Genomic DNA, 20,485 nt, shown 5'->3' with positions numbered 1-20,485 from the left:
CCCCTTGGCAACCACAAGCCTGTTGTCCATGGCTGTGAGGCTGTTCCTATTTTGTAGATGGGTTCCCTTTGGGGCTCAGCAGGTTAAGAACCCACCATAGTGTCCATGAGGACGCAGGTTTGATCCCTGGCCTCACTCCGTGGGTTAAGGATCCAGTGTTGCCGTGAGCTGTGGTCTAGTCACAGATGTGGCTTGGATCCCACATTGCTGTGGCTGTGGTGTAGGCCGGCAGCTGTAGCTCCGATTCAACGCCTAGCCTGGGAACCTCCCTGTGCCGCACCTGTGACCCTAAAAAGATTTTTTAAAAAAAGTCTGGTGAGGACAAGAGGCTGGAAAGACAGGTTCTCACGTGCATGTGCCACGGAGATGGGAGGCCGAACAGACCCACTCAAGGCTGCACATCCACGAACTGTTCTTTCCCACCTCTGGGTCCCCAGCAGCTCTGTTGTTGGGAATGTGCATCCATATTGAAGCGTGCGGTCCTCATGGCTTCAGAAACGCACCTCCCCCAGCGGACCTGCCATCCAGACTCACGGATGCTCCAGCCTCTCGTCGGGGATCCTGGACCACCCTGTGAGCCTGGTGTGGCCACGGGGGTCCTCAAGACGGCAGTGGTGGGTGGGGGGTAGGGTGAGAGGCAGAGAGGGAGAGGTGGGCGCCGGGCAGAGACAATGGATTTCTGACTTCGAGCTGGAGGAGGGGCCACAGCCAGGAAGCAGATGCAGGGGCATCTGAGCACTGTGTCGACCTAAAAAAATGCACAACCTGCACGTGGGGAGTTAAATTTTATTGGGGGTAAAATGAGGACTTAAGCCCAGAAGGCAGCATCTCAGGTCACCCCGAGCAACAGCTTCAAGGAGACGAGGGGGGAGCTAGGACATATGGGGGTTTTTGTACCAAAAGGCAGGGAGTGGAAACAAAAGATCCTGCTAGATCCTGCCAATAGCAGAATACTAGACATTTCTTTTGTTAAATTTTTTAATAGCGATTTTTATTTTTTCCATTATAGCTGGTTTACAGTGTTCTGCCTATTTCTACTGTACAGCAAGGTGACCCAGTCACACATACACATAAACGTTCTTTTTTCTCCCATTATCCTCCGTCATGCTCCATCGTAAGTGACTGGGTATAATTCCCAGTGCTGTACAGCAGGATCTCATTGCTCATCCACTCCAAAGGCAATAGTTTGCATCGACTAACCCCAGACTCCCAGTCCATCCCACTCCATCCCCCTTGGCAACCACAAGTCTGTTCTCCAAGTCCATGAGTTTCTTTTTTGTGGAAAGGTTCATTTGTGCTGTGTATGAGATTCCAAATATAAGTGACATGGTATTTGTCTTTCTCTTTCTGACTTCACTTAGTGTGAGAGTTTATAGTTCCATCCATATTGCTGCAAATGGCATTATTTTGTTCTTTTTGATGGGTTAGTAGTATTCCATTGTGTATATGTACCACATCTTCTTAATCCAATCATCTGTTGATGGACATTTAGGTTGTTTCCATGTCTTGGCTATTGGGAATAGTGTTACAGTGAACATTGGGGTGCATGTGTCTTTTTGAAGGAAAGTTTTGTCTGGATATATGACCAAGAGTGGGATTGCTGGGTCATATGGTAGTTCTGTGTATAGTTTTCTAAGGTATCTCCATATTGTTTTCCATAGTGGTTGTACCAATTGACATTCCCACCAACAGTGTGAGAGGGCTCCCTTTTCTCCACACCCTCTCCAAGATATGGAAAGACATTCCATGCTTCTGGGTTGAAAGAATTACTATCGTAAAAATGGCCATACTACCCAAAGCAATCTACAGAGTCAATGCAATCCCTATCAAGTTACCCAGGACATTTTTTCACAGAACTAGAACAAACAATCCAAAAATTTAGATCAACCATAAAAGACCCAGAATTGCCAAAGTAATCCTGAGAAACAAAAACCAAGCAGGAGGCATAACTCTCCCAGACTTCAGGCGATATGAAAAAGCTGCAGTCATCAAGACAGTCTGGTACTGGTGCCAAAACAGACAGACAGACCAATGGAACAGAAGAGAGAACCCAGAAATAAACCCTGATAGCTGTGGTCAATTAATCTTTGACAAGGGAGAGAAGAATATAAAATGGGAAAAAGAAAGTCTTTTCAGCAAGTGGTGCTGGGAAAACTGGACAGTCGCATATAAGTCAATGAAACTGGAACACACCCTCATATCATGCACTGAAATAAACTCAAAATGGCTTAAAGACTTAAATGTAAGACAAGGCACCGTCAAACTCCTAGAAGAGAACACACAAAACATTCTCTGACATCAACCTTGCAAATGTTTTCTCAGGTGCGTCTCCCAAAGCAACAGAAATCAAAGCAAAAGTAAACCAATGGGACCTCATCAAACTGACAAGCTTTTGCACAGCAAAGGAAACGATTAAAAAAAGAATAAAAAAGAACCTACAGAATGGGAGAAAATAGTTTAAAACGATGCAAATGACAATGGTTTAATCTCTAAAATATACAAACAACTTATACAACTCAATGGCAAAAAAACCAACAACCCAATAGAAAAACGGGCAAAAGACCTGAATAGGCATTTCTCCAAAGAAGATACACAGATGGTCAACAGGCACATGAAAAAAGGCTCAACGTCACTAATTATTAGAGAAATGCAAATGAAAACTACTATGAGGTACCACCTCCCACCTGTCAGAATGGCCATCATTCATAAGTCGACAGGAAACTAGACATTTCAAGTTAAGGAATTCAGTGCTTTTCTGTGGGAAGATGCAAAGCTGTGGGCTCTGTGCCATCATTCCTTTGCCATGCACCTCAGCTAGGGGACTGGTGTCCTGTGCTTCCGCAGCCTGAGTTTCCTCAGGGCTCCTGTAAGGAGTGGCTGCAGTCTGATGGCCACTAGATGGCACGTGTTCCTTTTTTTTTCTGGCTTCAGTTCCCTCAGGGCTCACGGCTCAGTCTTGGAGGCGGCTGCACTCACAGATGACTGTGGCATCCTTTGTTTTGTCAACTACAGCCCAGGCAGGGGTATTTCAGACAGCTCAGAAGTCCCACCTCAAAGAGGAAGGGGGAATATCAGCATCTGTGTGAAGAAGGAAAGGGGAAGATGCCTGCGACCAGGCACACAGTTTACAAAATTGGCTGCTGGTCTGAGGAAGGTCCCTACAAGTCCTGAGGAGCAGACGTCACCATGAAGGATGTTAGTGCTTTTCTAGATACGAGGAGATGCAAGACCTGGGCACGTAAAATCTCCTCCTAAGAGATGTATCTATCTGAAGCCCTGTTCTGCTGGTTTTCCCAGAGCACAGAGCGCCCCATTCCTGGTCCCCACCCTGAGCTCCTTTCAGGGGGTGTGGAGAGGCGGCAGCTGCAGTGGCTCAGGATTCAGTCCATGGAGAGGCAGGTGGCACAAGCCTGTCTCCAGCTTACAGCAGAAAGAGGCCAGGAGGCCAGGAGACAGACTGCCCCCTGCTGGGAACCTTCAGAAACAACACAGCCCCGTGCACACCCGGCTTTTTGCCAGCATTCGTTGGACACATCAAATTTCTGGGAAGCTGAAGATGCCGACACTATTGTGCCATTTTCGAGAGCATCCAGAGGCACCTGACAGGCTCTGCTGTGTCCCTGGATTTCGAGTGCCCTGGCTACCATCTTGCGTCTTGCCAGGCTCGTGGCTTCCCATCCCGCCTCTATTGGGCAGTTTGCTGAGACCCGGCTCCCTGGCGCACGGGGGAGAGGACGTCACACCAGGTGGGATTCTTGGGAGGCAGGTGTCCATCGGGGTGTGAGATGCCCTTTAGACAGAGAGCAACTCCTGCAGCCCCCGTTCCTAGAGCCCTGGGGACAGTTATTTTATGGCCCCGGGCAAGTGCATTCCATCGATGCCCCGGGCAACAGGAGCTCCGCTGGGCCCCACCCTGTGGCTTCCGCAGCCGTTTCCACCTGTGCTGAAAGGAGGAGCTGGAGGGGGCCCATCGGCCCCCGTGCTGGGGCAGGAGATGAAGGCTGCGGGGAGGGTGCAACCTTGGCGGGAGGTGGAAGGCAGAAGGCAGCGCCGAGGGCCAAGGAGCCGGAACCTGGCTGGGAGCTTCGGTGACGCGGAAACGCCTCTGGATGAGAATGACCACCCTTTCTGTGCCTCTTTCTCCACGGCACCCCCCCCAGGTGCTCCCCAGACCCCCCCCAAATGATGGGAGCTGACCCCTCCCCTGCTTCCCAGGACAGCTGGTCCCAGCCGCCTTCCAGATGTGGGAGGGTGTCTTGGAGGTGGTCACACACGGCACGCGGCTTAGCCGCTGGGACCAGGCTCCCTCCCGGATGCCAGCTGCCAGACCTCTGCAGTGAGGTTACGGGGTCAGCTGGGTCCAGCCTGCAGCGCTTCCCAGGGACTGGAGGGCACAGGGGGTGAGAGGAGCATCTAGTTAGAGGCCGTGGCAGGGGTGGGGCTGCATGTGGCGGGGAGAAGGAGGAGACGGTTTGGAAAACGATTCCAAGGATGCGAGGTCTCGACTGGCTGGCTGTGGAACGTGAGGTGAGAAAGAGTCCAGGGTCCTTGCGGGTTTGTGATGCAGGAAATTAGAGCGCGTGGGGGCACCTCTCCAGGAAATGAGGTGTGGGGGGTGGGGGTGGGGACAGGTGTGTGGGGGTTGACAGAGGGGTGACCATGAGCTGTGGACAGAAGGTCTCTATTTCTGGGCGCCACCTAGGTCACCAAGACTGGGCGGAGCAAACAGAGGATGCTGTTGCAAAGATGGAGACACACACAGAGGGGACGCGTGAGGCCGTGGGTGTGGGTGACCTGCCCATCATCCCCCACCGTTGGGGACAGGCTGCGGAGGAAGGTGGCAAGGCTGGGGTGTCTGGAGGAAGGAGACCCAGCCATTCTGTGCAGCACCTCCCGCCCCGCTGCTGTGCCCCTCATTTTTGTAATTTCTTAATTCTGGGTAATACCATCTCCTGAGACTCCTGGGAGCGTTGCTGACGTAATGTGTGTGAACGCATCTCCAGCGCTGTAACGTCAAGGTTGTTATGTCATTATGAGGCGCTTCTTTTTCCCTCCAGCCCTACACAGCTTGCAGCTCTGTTTGAGCACAGGTTCAACCCCATCCTGGGCTCTTTTTCCTTCGCCTTTTATTTTATTTTTTCTGTGCACCTGAGCCCTGAAGTCACCCCACCGCCTCTGAGCACTGTCAGCTCCCATGAGTGGGGGCTCTTTTCAGAATGGATCCAACTAAGACCTTGAGAATGGAGAAGCCATGAGGTCCTGCTGTGCAACACAGGGAACTCTGTCCAGTCTCCTGGGATAGACCTGGATGGAAGAGAATATGACAAAGGGAACGTGTGTGTGTGTGTGTGTGTGTGAGACTGGGGCACTTTGCTGTGCAGCAGACATGGGCACAACCCTGTACATCAACTACAGTTGACTAAAGAATTTAAAAAATAAAAATGAAAAATAGGAGTGCCTGTTGTGGCTCAGCGAGTGAAGAACCTGACATAGTGTTCGTGAGGATGCAGGTTCGATCCCTGGCCTCGCTCAATGGGTTAAGGATCCAGAGTTGCCGTGGCCATAGCATAGGTCGAAGACGTGGCTCAGATCCCACGTGCCTGTGGCTGTGGTGTCGGCACGAAGCTGCAGTTTCGATTCAACCTGTAGCTTGGAAACTTGCACATGCTGCAGGTGCCGCCTTAAAATAATAAATAAATAAATAAATTAATTAATTAATTTAAAAAATAAAAGATAAAAAAAAACCCCACCTAAAAACAACAGCCAAAGAGCCCAAATGGTCTTTCTTGGCCTTGGGAGTCCACAGAATACGGGGGTGAGCCATTAAGAAACGTTTGTTGTCCTGCTCTGGATGGAGGTGGGCTCGGTGGCTCCCCAGACCCCAAAGCGGCCTCAGGCCGAGAACCCCTCAGGCTGCAAACCATCGAGTTCCAGCCCCAGCCCTGCGGGCGTCCATCCCTCCTGCCTCCGGGCTGCCTCTGATGAAACCCAACCCCTTTCTCGCCTGGGTTCGGGTACCAACTTGAGACATCTTCTGTCTTCCTCGGAGCCTTTCAGGGGATCTTTTTTTTTTATTTAAAAAAATTTTTTTTTATTTAAACTGTTGACGAAGAGTGATCTGTGGTTTGTTCTGGAGGGAGCGTTGCTCGCCCATCTTGCCTGCTGAGAAGTTCGTTTCCTAGCCCCCGGCACACGCTTCATCGTTCTTGGACTGTGCCCAGAGCGGGGGTCTCGGAAGAATAAGCACGTTTTAAAAACTTTTACTGGCGTAGAGTTGACTTACAGCGATGGGTTGGGTTCCGGGGTGCAGCCAAGGGATTCAATTCTGCACGTCCACACATCCATTCTTGTTCAGGTCCTTTTCCCATATAGGCTCTTACCGCATGTGGGGTGGATTTCCCTGTGCTGGACAGTAGGTCCTTGCTACTTAACTATTTTGCACATCATACGGCGTCTCTGTTAATCCCACCCTCCTCTTGAATCCCCCCCCCCCCATTCCTTCCGTAGCAACTGTTCCTTTGATGGCAAAGCCTGTAAGTCTGTTTCTGTTTTGAAGTTCTTTTGTAACGAGAATGTTTCTCGAATACCTGTCATCTGTATTTTGATCAAGGCTCCTACTAGGGATTTTTTTCCCTTTAATTTTAAAGTTTCGTTGCGGTAGAGTTGATGTACAGGGCGCTGAGCCTTTCTGCTGGACAACAAGGGACTCAGGGATCCATGTCTACGCATCCATTCTCCTTCGGCTTCTTTTCCCACACAGCCGATCACAGAATCCTGGGTGGCGCCCCCTGTGCTGCTCAGCAGGTCCCCGTTGGCCCGTCCTTCCTCAGGGTGCACCTGCCAGCCCCACAGCCTCAGTCCATCCCCCCCACCCCCGTCCCATGTGGTCACCATAAGCTTGTTTTCAAAGTCTATGAGTCTGCTTCTGTTTTGTAAATAAGTTTTTTGTCATGAGAATGTCTTTTTTTTTTTTTTTTTTTTTTTGTCTTTTAGGGCTGTACCCGCAGCATATGGAGGTTCCCAGGCTCGGGGTCCAATCGGAGCTATAACCACCAGCCTACACCACAGCCACAGCAGTGTCAGATCTGAGCCACATCTGCAGCTTACACCACAGCTCACAGCAATGCTGGATCCTTAACCCACTGAGCGAGGCCAGGGATCAAACCGCATCCTCATGGATGCCAGTCGGGTTTGATCACCACCGAGCCACAGTGGGAGCTCCAAGAATGTGTCTTGAATCCTTCCATCTGTATTTTGATCAAGGATCCTATGGTGGGTTTTTGAAAAGGCTTATTTAGGCTATGCATAGACTTAATATATGTTAAGTCATAAAACAAAATCATTTTTAGTATGTTAAAAAAAAAAATCTCTCCATGTCGCCATCTGTAAATTAGAAGCAGTATTGGTGCAAAGCCTGCGGTTTTGGAAGGCAGATTAAATACACGGACTGGAGTTCCCATTGTGGTTCAGTGGGTTTAGAACCTGACATAGTCTCTGTGAGGATGCAGGTTCGATCCCTGGCCTTGCTCAGTGGGTTAAGGATCCGGCGTTGCTGTGAGCTGCGGTGTAGGTCACAGACATGGCTCAGATCTGGTATTGCTGTGGCTGTGCTGTAGGCCGGCAGCTGAAGCTCCGATTGGACCCCTCGCCTGGGAACCTCGTTATGCCGCAGGTGCGGGCCTAGAAAGGAAAAAAAGAAAAAGCACGGATGTTTGCGAAATGGTCTCCAAAAGCGCGCTCAGCGCGGGTGCCACGCGGGTGTTTCTGAGACGTGCGTGTCAGAGGCGTCGTCAGCCCGGGGGGGCGGCTACTGCGGAGGGATCCCCGCCAGGTTTTCGGGGCGGCGCCTCGCACAGGTCGACGAGGCAGGTGTGCTCCCACCGAAGCTGCTGGGACCCCTCCTCCGACGGCTGCTGTCCGCTGGCTCCTCGCTCAGAGGGACCGAGACAAAACGCGATGGTTGTCTCCTGCCTGCGCTTGGTCGACAACCTAGAAATAACAGCGTTCAAATAGAGAGTGTGGCATTGGGACCTGTCGCCATCGGCCCGGGCTGCTCCAGTTGAGTCCCGCAGACGGGGCGGCTTAAATGGTACACTAGCTTCCCGCAGCCCCGGAAGCTGGACGTTTGCGATCACGAAGGGGCAGAGTAGCTCCTGGCGAGGCTCCCTTCCTGGCTTAGAGAGGCCCCCTGCTCGCCGTGTCCTCCTATGATGGAGAGACAGCTCTGGTCCCTTCCTCTTCTTATAAGAGACCTAAACCCATCACCGGCCCAGCCTTAACACCTCATCTGACCCGAATCACCTCCCAAAGCCCCCCACCTCACACCGTCAGGGATCAGGGCTCCAGGGGTTGGATTCAGGGGTCACACACGTTCCATCCACAACACAATGCATATTCGCTGGACGCAGATTTCAGAAGCATCTCGCAGGAGTTCCCTAGTGGCTTCGTGGGTTAAGGCGTCGTCACTGCTTGTGGTTCAGGTTCAGTCCCCGGCCCGGGACTTTGTGCATGGTGTGGGCACCGCCAGAAAAGGAACAAAAGAAAGAAAAAGAAGCATCTCCCAGCCGCCACGGATATTCCTGGTCTTGGATCCACTTGGCAGAACCTGAACGTGAGGGGCCAGACGCCCACGTGAACGGGGCATCTGGGAAGGACTCGGTCGCCAGGAGGCATCACGGGTGGTGGAACATGCACTTTCCATGCAGCCCAGCAGTTTCGCCCAGGCCGCTGGAAGGAGCTGCAGACTCAGAAGAAAGAGACGACTGGGGACCAGAGCTTGTAAGTGAGCAGCTGCCTTCGTGGCGGGAGTTTGTCCCTCCCGTGGCTTTTCACGCAGCAGGTGCATGGAGGAGCCATCTGCGCCAGGGGTGTCTGCAGCGCTCCTGGACCCTGTCACATGGAGCCCTTCCCGGGTTTATGCGTCCTGTCAGAGAAGACGGATCGCTGGTCGTTGAATCAGCTCCTGATGCTGTGAAAACACTCCTGTCACGGCAGCTTCGGCAACATTTATCCCTTCCTGGTCCTGGAGGCTGGCGCCTGAGCCCCCGGGGAGGGCAGGGCGGGTCCCTCCCAAGGCCTCTCTCCTGGGCGTGTCGACGGCCGTCTCCTCCCCGTGTCCTCCCAGGGCCGTCCCTCTGGGCGTGTCTGCGTCCTGACCGCCTCCTCGTCTAAGGACCCCTGTCCTGGGGGATCAGAACCACCTGCCTCGTGACCTCATGTACCTCCATCCCCTCTTGAAAGACCCCGTCTCCTAACACAGTCCCATCCTGAGGTCCTAGGGGGTCAGGACTTCAGCCTGTGAATTTTGGGGATACTTTTCAGCCCTCACTCAAGCATGAAGCCACAAAAATGGGGAAGTAGAGAGGCAGTCTCTTTCCTGACCGTTCATCTAGGCTCCGTGAAGGTCACCGGTAATGAAATGACTAGATGGTGTTCGAGGGTGAACAGGGGTCCCCAAGAGACACGGCCGCGTCTGACCCCATGTCTGTGAACAAGGCCTTAGTGGGAAGAAGCGTCTTTGCAGACACGATGAAGCGCGGGGGTCTGAGAGCACGGCTTCAACATAAGCGGTTGGGGACACGCAGTTCACCCATTTCAAACGTCCTGCTCTGATTTGGATCCACGTGCCGTGAGCAGCTCTGCAGGAAGGCCACGTGCCCAGAGGCAGGCGCCGTGGACGCCCCGCTTCCGGTGATGCACCTGCAGAAGCCCCGCCCCACGTCGTACGTTTCCTGCCTCAAGAGCTCCCAGGACAGAGGCTCCTCTCTGCACACCAGCCTTCGCAGAGTCACTTCTGGGGGGAGCCAGCCCACTGCAGTGATGGTACTGACCTGGGGGAGGTGATGGTGACTCTAGATTTCAACCTCGGCTTCCCCCCGCCACCGGTTGGGTGCCATGGACAGGCGACTAGCCCTCTCTGAGCCTCGAGTCCTGGCCTGTGAAGCAGGCATGCCAGCGCTCGGCACAAAGCCTGGCCCCTGGCGCTCGCTGTCACCCTCAGTGTGGTTGGTCTTTGTCGCTGGCCGTCGTGTGCCATTGGCCGAGAGCTTTGCGCTCCTGTGAGCTCATTACCTCCTGCTCACGCCCGCTTGGAAAGGCTGCAGTGCGCCCCCAAATCCAGGAGAGGAAGCGGAGGCGGATAGAGGGCGGGGGTGTGGGCTGGGCCTCCCGGCTCCCGGGCTGAGGCGGAATGTGTCCCGGGTGAGGAAGAATAAATGAGAAAAACCACCTATTTCCTGCGCTGTCCAAACAGTTAGGAACTTTAAATTCCAGGCGAAGCTCCCTTCCTCCCTCCGCGTGGCCCCACAAGGCTCGGGAATGCTCTGCAGGTGACCGAGGGCTGCTGCTTTGAACGTGGTGCCTGGCGTGGGTTTAAGCACGTGGCACTGGGATTAACTCTCCGCGAGATGCGTGAGAGCCAAGAACGGCTCTTCTTTTTGCCCTTTTCCGTGTCAGCATTATGCCCTGTCAGGGCCACCCTGGAGGAGTGAGTGTGTGTGTGTGTGCGCACGCATGTGTATGAGTGTGTGCGTGAATACATGAGTGTATTGTGTGCATGTAAATTCATGTGCGTGCATAGGTGTATGTGTGTCTGCATGCAAATGCATGTGTGTGTACGAGTGTGTGCACGGGTATCTCTGTGTGTGAATGCATGGGTGTATTGTGTGCGAGTGAATGCATGTGTGTTCATGGCCGTGTGTACATGTGAGCATGTGTGTGCATGGCCATGTGTACATGTGAACATGTGTGCATGGGGCTATGTGCACCTGCTCGAGAGTCACTCTCCTACAGAAACACCCTGGCCAGCAGACCGAATCCCACTGCATCCCGTCTCCCTGGCAGTAGCTGAGTCTTGGGCATGAGCTCCCATCCCGTCCAGCGCGCCACGGGCCCTGTCAGGTGGAACAGCCAGCCTCGTGTTCTCGTTGGGCGTGCCAGTCACAAGGACGCTTGCCCCAAGCAAAGGATTTTCAACCTGCGGGGGCAGTGGATGCCCAGAGAATGCCTGCTGGAGAACCAAAAAGCAGCAGCCTGTCCATGCATCCTAGGGAATTCTAGGACGGGGCGCCAGAGTCTGCCACGAGGACTTCTCGGATGGCGGTCACTCGCTAGGAGCACAAGACGATGGTGGGGCGTTCTGGGTACAGACCCCCGAATCCTGGGCATGGGGAACAGCTGGCTTAGGAAACGAGCTCGTTCCAGGAGCTCACTGAAGGATGTGTTTGCCAGGGAGATCCCATGCCAACGAGAACATCCTGGACGCCACTGAACTGCAGGCTGGATCCCGTGTCTTCTAAAAACCTATAAAGGAAATTAACCCAAAAATATATACATATATATATATTAAAACTGAATGACCTTGCTGTACGGCTGATACTCACACAGCCTCGTCAATCAGCTCTACCTCCGTTAAGAAAAAAAACCTGGCTCCTGGAGGGAACATTTCTGCTGGGACCCGGGAGGGCACCGTCGGGACTCACCCGCCAGCCACCCTGCCCAGAACAGCAGACTGTCCCCTTCACTGGTCACTGCGTCGCATCCACTGCAGGTGTGTTTTCCAGCTACTGGTGAGGGCCAGGGAGGAGTGGTGGGGCTGCGTCTTGGGGTCGGGTCCTGCCTGGGTGAGGAGCGGACAGGGGGAGGGGGAGCACAGGGCATGAGTCACCCTCCTTGAGGGCAGACAGCCCCCCGCCCCCCGCCCAGCCATCCTCAGTGGGGAGCTCATGGTCCACGCCTTCTCTTGGCCCCATCGTCCCTCCCGCTCACCCCTCCTCTGTGCTGCTCCCGCATCCCTGCACCTTGACTGGGGCTTAGACGGCCAGGACCAGACCAATCCCCGGCTCCCTGGCAGCACCTGCATCCTCCGAAGGTGCTTCCCACCCAGTCTCACGCCGGAGAGCCCTTGTCTCATGCAAAACCTCGAGGTCCACCTCGATGGTCCATAGACAGCTGTACACGGCCGGTCATTTCTGGGCTGTCGGCTGTAGAATAAGTGAGAAGAGGCCAGGACTTCGGGCGTCTCCATTCCCTGGGCCCTCAGGACAGGTGGGCAGCACCCCAGCCTCCACAGTGACTCCAATGGCACTGGGGCTGGCGGACTGAGCCTAACAGGGTTCCTGCAGCCCATAGACCTTAGAGGCTTCTGAGGACCTCTCTTGTATTATCGGTTATTGCAAGATACTGAGTATATTTCCCTGTGCTCTACAGTAGGTCCTTGTTTATGGGTTTTATATACAGTATATATTGTATCTGTTAACCCCTGACTCCCAATGTATCCCTTCCCTCCACCTGTACCCTTTGGTAACGGTAGGTCTATTCTCTATGTCTGGGTTCTGTTTCTGTTTTGTATCTTTGTTTTGAATTCCACGTATAAGTGATATCATGTGGTATGTGTCTTTCTCTTTCTGACCTGCCCTCTCTTAGTATGAGAATCTTTCATTGCATCTGTGTTGCTGCAAATGGCATTATTTCATTCTTTTTTACGGCTTAGTAATATTCCATTGTGTCTGTGGACCACATCTTCTTTATCCATTTCTCTGCCCGTGGACATTTAGGTCGTTTCCACATCTTGGCTATTGTGACTTGTGCTGCAATGAACAGAGGGGTGCAATGAGCTTTTTGAATTATAGTTTTGTCCAGTTCGATGCCCAGGAGTGGGATTTCTGGATCATACAGCAACTCAATTTGTAGTTTTTTAAGGACCTTCCACAGTGTTCTCCATAGTGGCTGCACCCATTTATATTCCCACCAACAAACGGTATGGGTCTGGCACAGAAATAGAGATTTAGATCAGTGGAACAGGATAGAAAGCCTGGAAGTAAATCCACACACCTGTCATTCCATTAATCTACAACAAAGGAAGCAAGAACATTCAGTGCAGAAAAGACAGTCTGTTCAATAACCGGTGCTGGGAAAACTGGATGGCTGCTTGTGGAGGAATGAAACCAGCACCGTCTCTAACAGCAAACACAAAAATAAGCTCAACGTGGATTAAAGACCTAAATGCAAGACTGGTTACTATAAAACTCCTAGAGGAAAACATATGCTCCCCTACAGTGATATCTTTCTGCATACATCTCCCGGAACATCAGAGTTTGGAGCAGAGGCAGGTGGATTACAGAGGCAGGCAAGGAGACAGGTGCCTCATGCCCCCCACATCTCCTGAACTCCCGGACCACAATTGCAAAGCTTTGTTAAAGGCAGGTCAGGGAGGGAAATGGTTGGTCGTTGCAAACTTCTCGTGCAGAAATCCTATGTTAGTGCATCTGCCCACAGAGGACAGGTCACGCTGTTCCCGTCAAGCTCCAACAAGATACATGTTACACTTCAGAGAGGAGCGAAAGCCCAGCATGTGGAGGAAGGGCTGCCCCGGGAAGACACCGCAGGGTCCTGCTCAGTTGCATACACAATGAAATTAACTTTGTTCCCGAGGAGGCACAGAATTTGCTGAGTGACCTCCTGCCCGCTCCTAACCTCACTGCATGCCCACCCCTTCTCACCCAACTCAGACACGCGGGCACGTGTCCAGTGATGTGTATCCCCTTTTGTGTAGACTTCTGCAAATGGTCCTCCGCCTTCTGGGAGGTTCCAGATGCTCAGACTCTGCACGGCGATCCCTGCCTTGACTTCAAGCCCCAGCATCCCGCTGCCTTGACGACGAGACCCAGTCGCCTCGGAGGATGGGTCCCCCTGGCTGCCCTCAGCCGTTTCCCATCACGGTCCTGTTCAGTGGTTTCTGAAGTTTGGCTCAGAGCTTGGGTGGGAAGCCAGCCAGACGACGCCTTCAATCGCAGCATCTCTACCTGTGGGGGGTGGAGGATGGGGAGGTGCCATGCATTAAAGGGAGCTTTGAGAGTTCCCGTTGTGGCTCAGTGGTTGATGAACCTGATGACTCACTCTATCCTGGGAACCTCCATATGCCACAGGTGCATCCCTAAAAAGACAAAAAAAAAAAAAAAAAAAAAAGAGGAAGCTTTGCCCTCACTTCTCAAAAGGTGTGTGTGGGGGGAGAGGCATTTGTCATCACGATGCCTGAGATGCCCCTCTTGAGTCCCTCCAGGAAACGGGACCCTGGGGCTGCCTCCTGGCCTCGGTGTGTGCCTGATGGTCCGACAAGCATCACGTCTTAGGGGCACGTGTGAGAAGGGCCAGGCTTGAAAGTGCTGCCAGATTTCCAGAAGTTGATGTCACGTAATAACCTCCCGAAACGTCCTTATCATGACCTTCAGATAGGGAATTCCACTGCTTTCTGGATACTGACTCAAAGCCCCAAAGACCCTCACTTGCCACGGTATCTAATTCCTTGAACTTCTCCTCCTGTTTCTTCTAATCTGCTAGTTCTTTTATTTTTTCACAGTATTTTTCTTCTGAAGTGTGGTTGATTTACAATGTTGTATTTGTTTTAGATGGACAGCAAAGTGATTCTGGTGTGTGTGTATGTGTGTGTATTCTTTTCCAGATTGCTTTTCATTCTAGGTTATGACAAGATACTAGTAGAATTTCCTGTGCTGTACAGTAGGACCTGGTTGTCAGATCTACTTTAGATAGAGTGGTGTGTATCTGTTCTTTCTAAGTTCCTGGTGTATCCTTCCTCCATCCTGCTTTCCCCTTTGGTCACCACAAGTTGTCCCGTGTCCCCCCCACCCCCCTCTGCCCCGTCTCTGAGACTCTGTTTCTGATTTGTAAATATGTTCATTTGTATCATTTCTCTAGAGTCCACATGGAAATGAGCTTACATGGTATTTGTCTTTCTCTTTCTAACTGACTTCACTTGGTATGAGACTCTCTAGGTCCATCCATGTGGCTGCAAATGGCATGATGTTGTCCTTTTTATGGCTGAGTAATATTCCTTTGCATATATGCACCACATCTATAATCCATCCATCACGCCCAGGGGTCAGCTCCCAACCCCAGAACACAGGGTGTGTTGCATTCACACAGGCTGCCCTCCGCCACAGCCAGAGCTCCTCTTTCCTCCATCTTCTTCTTCACCTTTGAAGCTTCTCTTTGAACTTTAAGATTTTCCAACTGTAGCTCTCCTGGCTGCATGGAAACCAGGAACCTTTCTGCTGTCTTGAGGTTTCCTCTAAAATTGCTAAAAATTGTGGGTTAAACACAGAGGCTGAACACACATCTGCTTCCAGCCAGTGAATAAGCATTTCCGTTCATCAAGAGTTGGGGACCTGGGGAGTTCCCTGGTGGCGCAGCAGGTTAAGGACCTGGTGTTGTCACTACTGTGTCTCTGGTCACTGCTATAGTGTGGGTTCCATCTCCCACCTGGGCACTTCCACATGCCCTGTGGGTGTGGCCTCTTCAAAAGGAGGAGTTCCTGTTGTGGCTCAGAGGTAACAAATCCAACTAGTATCCATGAGGATAGGGGTTTGATCCCTGGCCTCGATCCGTGGGTTAAGGATCCGGCGTTGCCATGAGCTATGGTGTAGGTTGCAGATGTGGCTCGGATCCCGCGTTGCTGAGGCTGTGGTGGAGGCTGGCAGCTGCAGCTCGGATTCGACCCCTCACCTGGGAACCTCCATAGGCTGCAGGTGCAGCCCTAAAAAGACTCCTCCCCCCCCAAAAAAAAGAGTTGAGGACTGACTAGCTACCTTGAGGATTGCCATATGCCTCTGTGGAAATGGATGAAACCAGCGTGGAGATTCAGTTCGCGTGGGCGCAGGCTCCCCAGCTTGGCCGCCCAACTTTCTGCACGCGGCGATCAGCCAGGTGATGAGACGCTGTGTGGTACCCAAGCATCTCTGTGCACGGAGACACCCACGTCTCTGCTTCGAGCGTTGACGCCCTGCCCTTCTTTCTTTCTCGCGCAGACCCCGGATGAAGGAGCCTGGACGTCCGTCTATGCTGCCGTCTCCCCGGCGCTGGAAGGCGTGGGCGGCCGCTATCTTTACAACGAGAAGGAGACCAAGTCATTGGCGATCACGTACGACCCGAAGCTTCAGCGACAGCTGTGGGCCCGGAGTTGCCAGATGACCGGCATCGCCGACATGACCCAGGACACCTTGTGGGGATAGCGGCCAGGCCGGGAGGACCGCGTCGGCCCAGCGCTCGCAGGTGCGTCTGCTCTGGACCGCGCCTCTGCGTCCTTCCCGCCGCGCCCTCCAGACTGTGTCGGTCCGCATCTCCCGCCGCCTGCCGTGCGCTTTGCAGGAAGTGAAGAAGCAGAGGCGGCTGTGAGTGTGGCCCTGAGCCTCTGGTCCTCAGCCCCGAATTGCCTGATTCCCCAAAGGATCGACGGTGCCGGGTGCCCTGCGTCATTAAATCCTGCCAGCCCCGTGTGCGGTGTTTCTTGTTTAGCACAGAAATGCCAAGGACATGGGGGTGGAAAGATTCTAGGGGAGATGAGGAACCCTTTCACGGGAGCCTGGCATGGTCGGGTGTGGGTGGCTTTGAGGGTGTCCTCTGTCCTTTGTTGCCTCCCTCACACAGTATGCCGGAGATGCGGTTGGATTGGTGGGTCTGGAAAGGGAGGGGAAGCTTGATCTTGAGCCTGAATCCAGGTTCAGGGGACCCACTAACCTGCTCCAGCATCTTCAGAACGGACCGTCTCCTAGGAGTGCCCAGCGCCCTCAGAGCACCCATCAGGGGATACACCCCAGGACTCACGGAGAGACACTCCCGAGAGTCTGGGGAATTCTGTAGGTCACGGGCTAAGAAAGGAGGCCTGGGCACCCCTCCTCATGGGGTTCTGTACCGTAGAATCTAGAAGGATCCTGACCTAAGCCAATCAGGCAGGGTTTGGGGGTCTGGACACCCTCTACCAGTTTTTAGGGCTTTGTCTTAGAATGGCAGCGCTGCTGCCGCCTTACTTTCATGTCCCATGTAGCCCCCGTCCTAGTCTCTGCTCTTCTTTTCATCATCTCCGCGTGTGCACGTGACTCTCCTGAAGACGTCTGCGGGGCTGGGATCGTAGTTCAAGCCACGACACCAGTTGAGTAGGAGTTATCATGTCGAATGCCCCGATTGCGGGTGACTGTCGCTGTCCACCATGCCCTTTCTGAAATGGTAGTTTCATCATGGGCCCTCTGCAGACTGGTTCACACACCTCACCCTCCTGCAGCGTCAAAGTCACCTCTGTGCCCTGGAGACAGGACAGGGGTGAGACGGTCCTGGCTTCATCCAGTTCCCTCTCATGGGTTGAGTGGTGTCTCCCCAGAAGAGGTGTCTGCCGGAGGCCAGCTCCGGCGGCCAGGGAGCAGACGCTTTTCCCCGACTGGAGAGGGACGTGGCGTCGGCGAATGTACAATTACGGAGACAGCCTCTTTGTCCTTCTTTCAGGGCGCTGGACTGCTCCAACTTTATGGGCAACAGTGGTTGATTCTATAGACAGTTTTTCACTACAGATTACATTACAGTGCTACAAGTACATTGGTTAACTAGTACATGGTACAGCAGCCATACATCCTGTTTTAAGATCTCTATCTTAACTAAGCTGAGTGAGTACTTTGAAGAGGCCATAAAACACAAGAATTTAGCATTTACAAACTTTGTAGACTGGTGCTTATCTTCAAAGTGTTATGGTGGGGAGACCATGTAAGTAAATATAAACCGACTTAATTAAACTAGCTCTCACTAAAAAGCTTTTAAAATCACAGACAAAACTCACAGCTAGGTTTTTTGGATAAGATATGGCTAACTTCTATGGACCTCATTAAAATCCTAACTCTAAAGTTACTATGTAACTAGTTAATAGATAAACACTATGGTTTAACTAAGTTGGATTTAAACAGGGGAAAATCCTTCAGGGTGAAATTTTTATTACACTATTGTGGCAATTTTGTTAAGTCACAAATCACCACAGGACAGTAAGAAGGGACATAAGAATAATCAGTAAATAATCAGGAAAGACTGAGGAAAACGGAATAACAAATAAAACAGCAGGAAAGACTAGGTCACCCGAGAAACAGTCCATGTTCTCCAGCGTAAACATGGAAGTTGCTTTCCCAGGAAAGCCCCAGTTCTTCCCCATCAACATCAACGTGAGAGCTGTGTACCGAGGCCTGCCCTCGGCTTGTACCGTGCAGGCAGGCTTTCCTCCTGACCAGAGGCTCACCTTTGGCATGCACCATTCAAGTGAGCTTTTTTCCTGACCAGAAGCACCCACCTTCGGCTAGTACCGTTCAGGTGAGCTCCCTTTCTTGGTTAAGAACCTGCCTTCAGGCTTTTCTGCCATCAGGCAAGGTCCTTGTTTGGAGTCCCTGCATTTTCTTGGCTCCCCGCAGGTGTCCACCTCCAGACTCTTGGGAGTGTGTTCCTCTTTGGGACAGGGCTCAGTGCAGGTGTAATGAAGGTCTTAAGATGAGGACGTCTTCCTGGCTTCTTCAGGTTGGTGCAGTATAATCACGAGGTAGCTTACCAGGGACGGCTTGGGGGAGGGGTGATGGCAGAAGACGCCCGGGTCAGGGAACCACGGAGGCAAAGACTGGGAGGATGTGGCCGCCAGCCTGGGGACACCTGGAGCCCCCAGAAGTTGGAAAAAAAAAAAGGCTGGAAGGACCCTCCCCTGGAGCTTTTGGAGGGAGCATGGACCTGCATCTTCAGAACTGAGAGAGGACGGATTTCACTGAAGACCCCAGCACCTTGGTAGTAATTTGTTACAAGAAACTCACACAGTTTCCGATACTTCTGAACGTCTCCAGCAGCAGAATGGACTCTGGCCTGGGCATCAGGGCCCAGCTGGCTTCACCCAGCTGTCAGGCAAGGCAGGCTTGATCCTCTCTCTGAGAATGACTCCTGGGTTCTCACCTTCCAGCATGGAGAGATCAGACGTGTGGAATGGTACAGAAAGGACTCTGCGTGTTTCCTGCTGGGCTACATCCCGAATTCCAAGACCAGTGACCCCGGTTGGCTCACTGTCCATTCCCTCGGTTGACAAAATCCCACAGAGGTCCCAAAACTTGTATCGTATCTCCATGCACTGTGATCACAGCCAGCCGCTCTGCCAGGGCAGGGTTCACAATGCATGTGGGTATACATCGTTTATAAATTGCTTCTTGGTTCCAAGATGGATGCAGTGGCACCATCAATCAGTTATTGATCAGCTGTGCATCTGGAACGGAGTGTGTCTTTAATGGCCACCTAATAAGACATGAAGGAGCATCACGGCTCAAGCTTGGGATGCTCCAGGACACCGGGAACGGATTCTCTTTCAGTCTCCTGCCTTGGAGGCATGGTTTTCCTCGGCTCAGCTGCCCAACTCTAAACAACTCTACCTCTAAACAACGATGCTGGAGCTGTTTCTTGGCCTTTCATATCTGCTTCTTCTGTGTGGATGTGACTGCACGGACGCTGCCCGATCTTTACTTCTGGAGATGAGTCTTCAGGGCACGTGGGAGTTGGTGTGGTGGAAACGCCACTCACCTGGAGACACTGGGAGAGACGGAAGTTTCCCATAAGTGTCCCAGGTACAGCGTGGAATCAAAGGTCACTGCTGTCCAGTCACTGTCCCCAGACACTCGGAGCTGCGCCATCAGACACGCGGCTCGTGGTACAGCAGCACTTCTGTGACCCTTGCTTGTCTCGTGAGGTGTGCATTTCATTACTGTGTCTGCTTGTCACCATCTTCCCATTCACCGTCTTGGCCCTCCAGTCACCTGGAATGGCGAGAGGGTTGTGTGCCAAGCTGTAGAGTCTTTCACAAACATTGTTTACTCATTCACTCATTCATTCATCTCTTTGTTCCAGAAGAGTATTGAAAACCTCTATGTTCTTGTTTAGGTGGATAGGTGGGTAAGTAGGTAAATACATAGAATGATGAAATGATAGGTAGATAGATAGATAGATAGATAGATAGATAGATAGATAGATAGATAATGATGATAGGTAGATACATACATGATAGATAAGTGGTTAAATAGGTGGGTGATGGGCAGATAGATAGATAGATAAATCATAGATAGATACCTTTATCCATAGCTGAAAGCCAGCTAAGTGATAGATAAGTGGAGAGATAGGTAGATAGATAAGGTACTAGATAGAGGAAATTTAGATAAATACATAGAGTGACATGATAGACAGACAGACGGATGATAGCATAGGTAGGTAGATCAATTGCTAGATAGATGGTGAATATTCATGACTGATAATAGGCAGGTAGACAGGTAGATATGATTCTTGGTCAACAAACTTTTTATGTAAAGGGCCAGTTACCACATATCTTCGTATTTTAGGGCTATACCATCTGCGACAACTGCTCAACTCTTCCACCTGATGCAAAAGCAGCCACAATATGCTACAATGTGTGGCTGTATCATAATAAAACTGTATTTAAAAGGAGGGAGGTCACATCGGGTCCAAGGCCCAGAATTTGTGGACCTGGGTTGGCCCCCTGTGCGCTGGGGGGAGAATTGTCACTCCTGTCGCATGGGTGGGAATTTATCCTCAGAAAGGTTCGCCGTCTCCTTGCGTGTCAAGTTTCTGGTGGCGCTTAGGCGGGACACCCAGGTGTGTCTAATCCCAGAGACCATGTTTTTGT

The 20,485-nt window shown here is 52.1% G+C and overlaps 1 protein-coding gene across 50 annotated transcripts in view; it reads left to right on the top strand.

The window, feature by feature from the left end:
- Positions 1-20,485, top strand: part of LOC102159510 (polyprenol dehydrogenase) — a 335,615-nt gene that overhangs the window by 157,581 nt on the left and 157,549 nt on the right. For 43 of the 50 annotated variants that reach the window (XR_014836156.1, XR_014836166.1, XR_014836179.1 and 40 more), the window contains one exon: positions 15,822-16,065. Coding sequence is in view for 5 of the 50 variants with exons in the window: in XM_085009046.1 (XP_084865172.1) it covers positions 15,822-16,025 (204 nt within the window). In the remaining 45 variants the exon portion in view is untranslated. Of the gene's footprint in view, positions 1-232; positions 2,544-15,821; positions 16,290-20,485 lie in introns of those variants that run through there. The other 7 variants (XR_014836139.1, XR_014836138.1, XM_085009050.1 and 4 more) reach the window with 5 other exon arrangements.

The sequence above is a fragment of the Sus scrofa genome, chromosome Y (assembly GCF_054392235.1).
Source record: "Sus scrofa isolate SSC_HxYL_T2T_F1_AM1 chromosome Y, Sscrofa_HxYL_maternal_Yorkshire_Landrace_v2.0, whole genome shotgun sequence".
NCBI classification, from domain to species: Eukaryota; Metazoa; Chordata; class Mammalia; order Artiodactyla; family Suidae; genus Sus; species Sus scrofa.
Note: the sequence above shows the minus strand (reverse complement) of the source record. Positions and strands in the feature narration are given on the sequence as shown.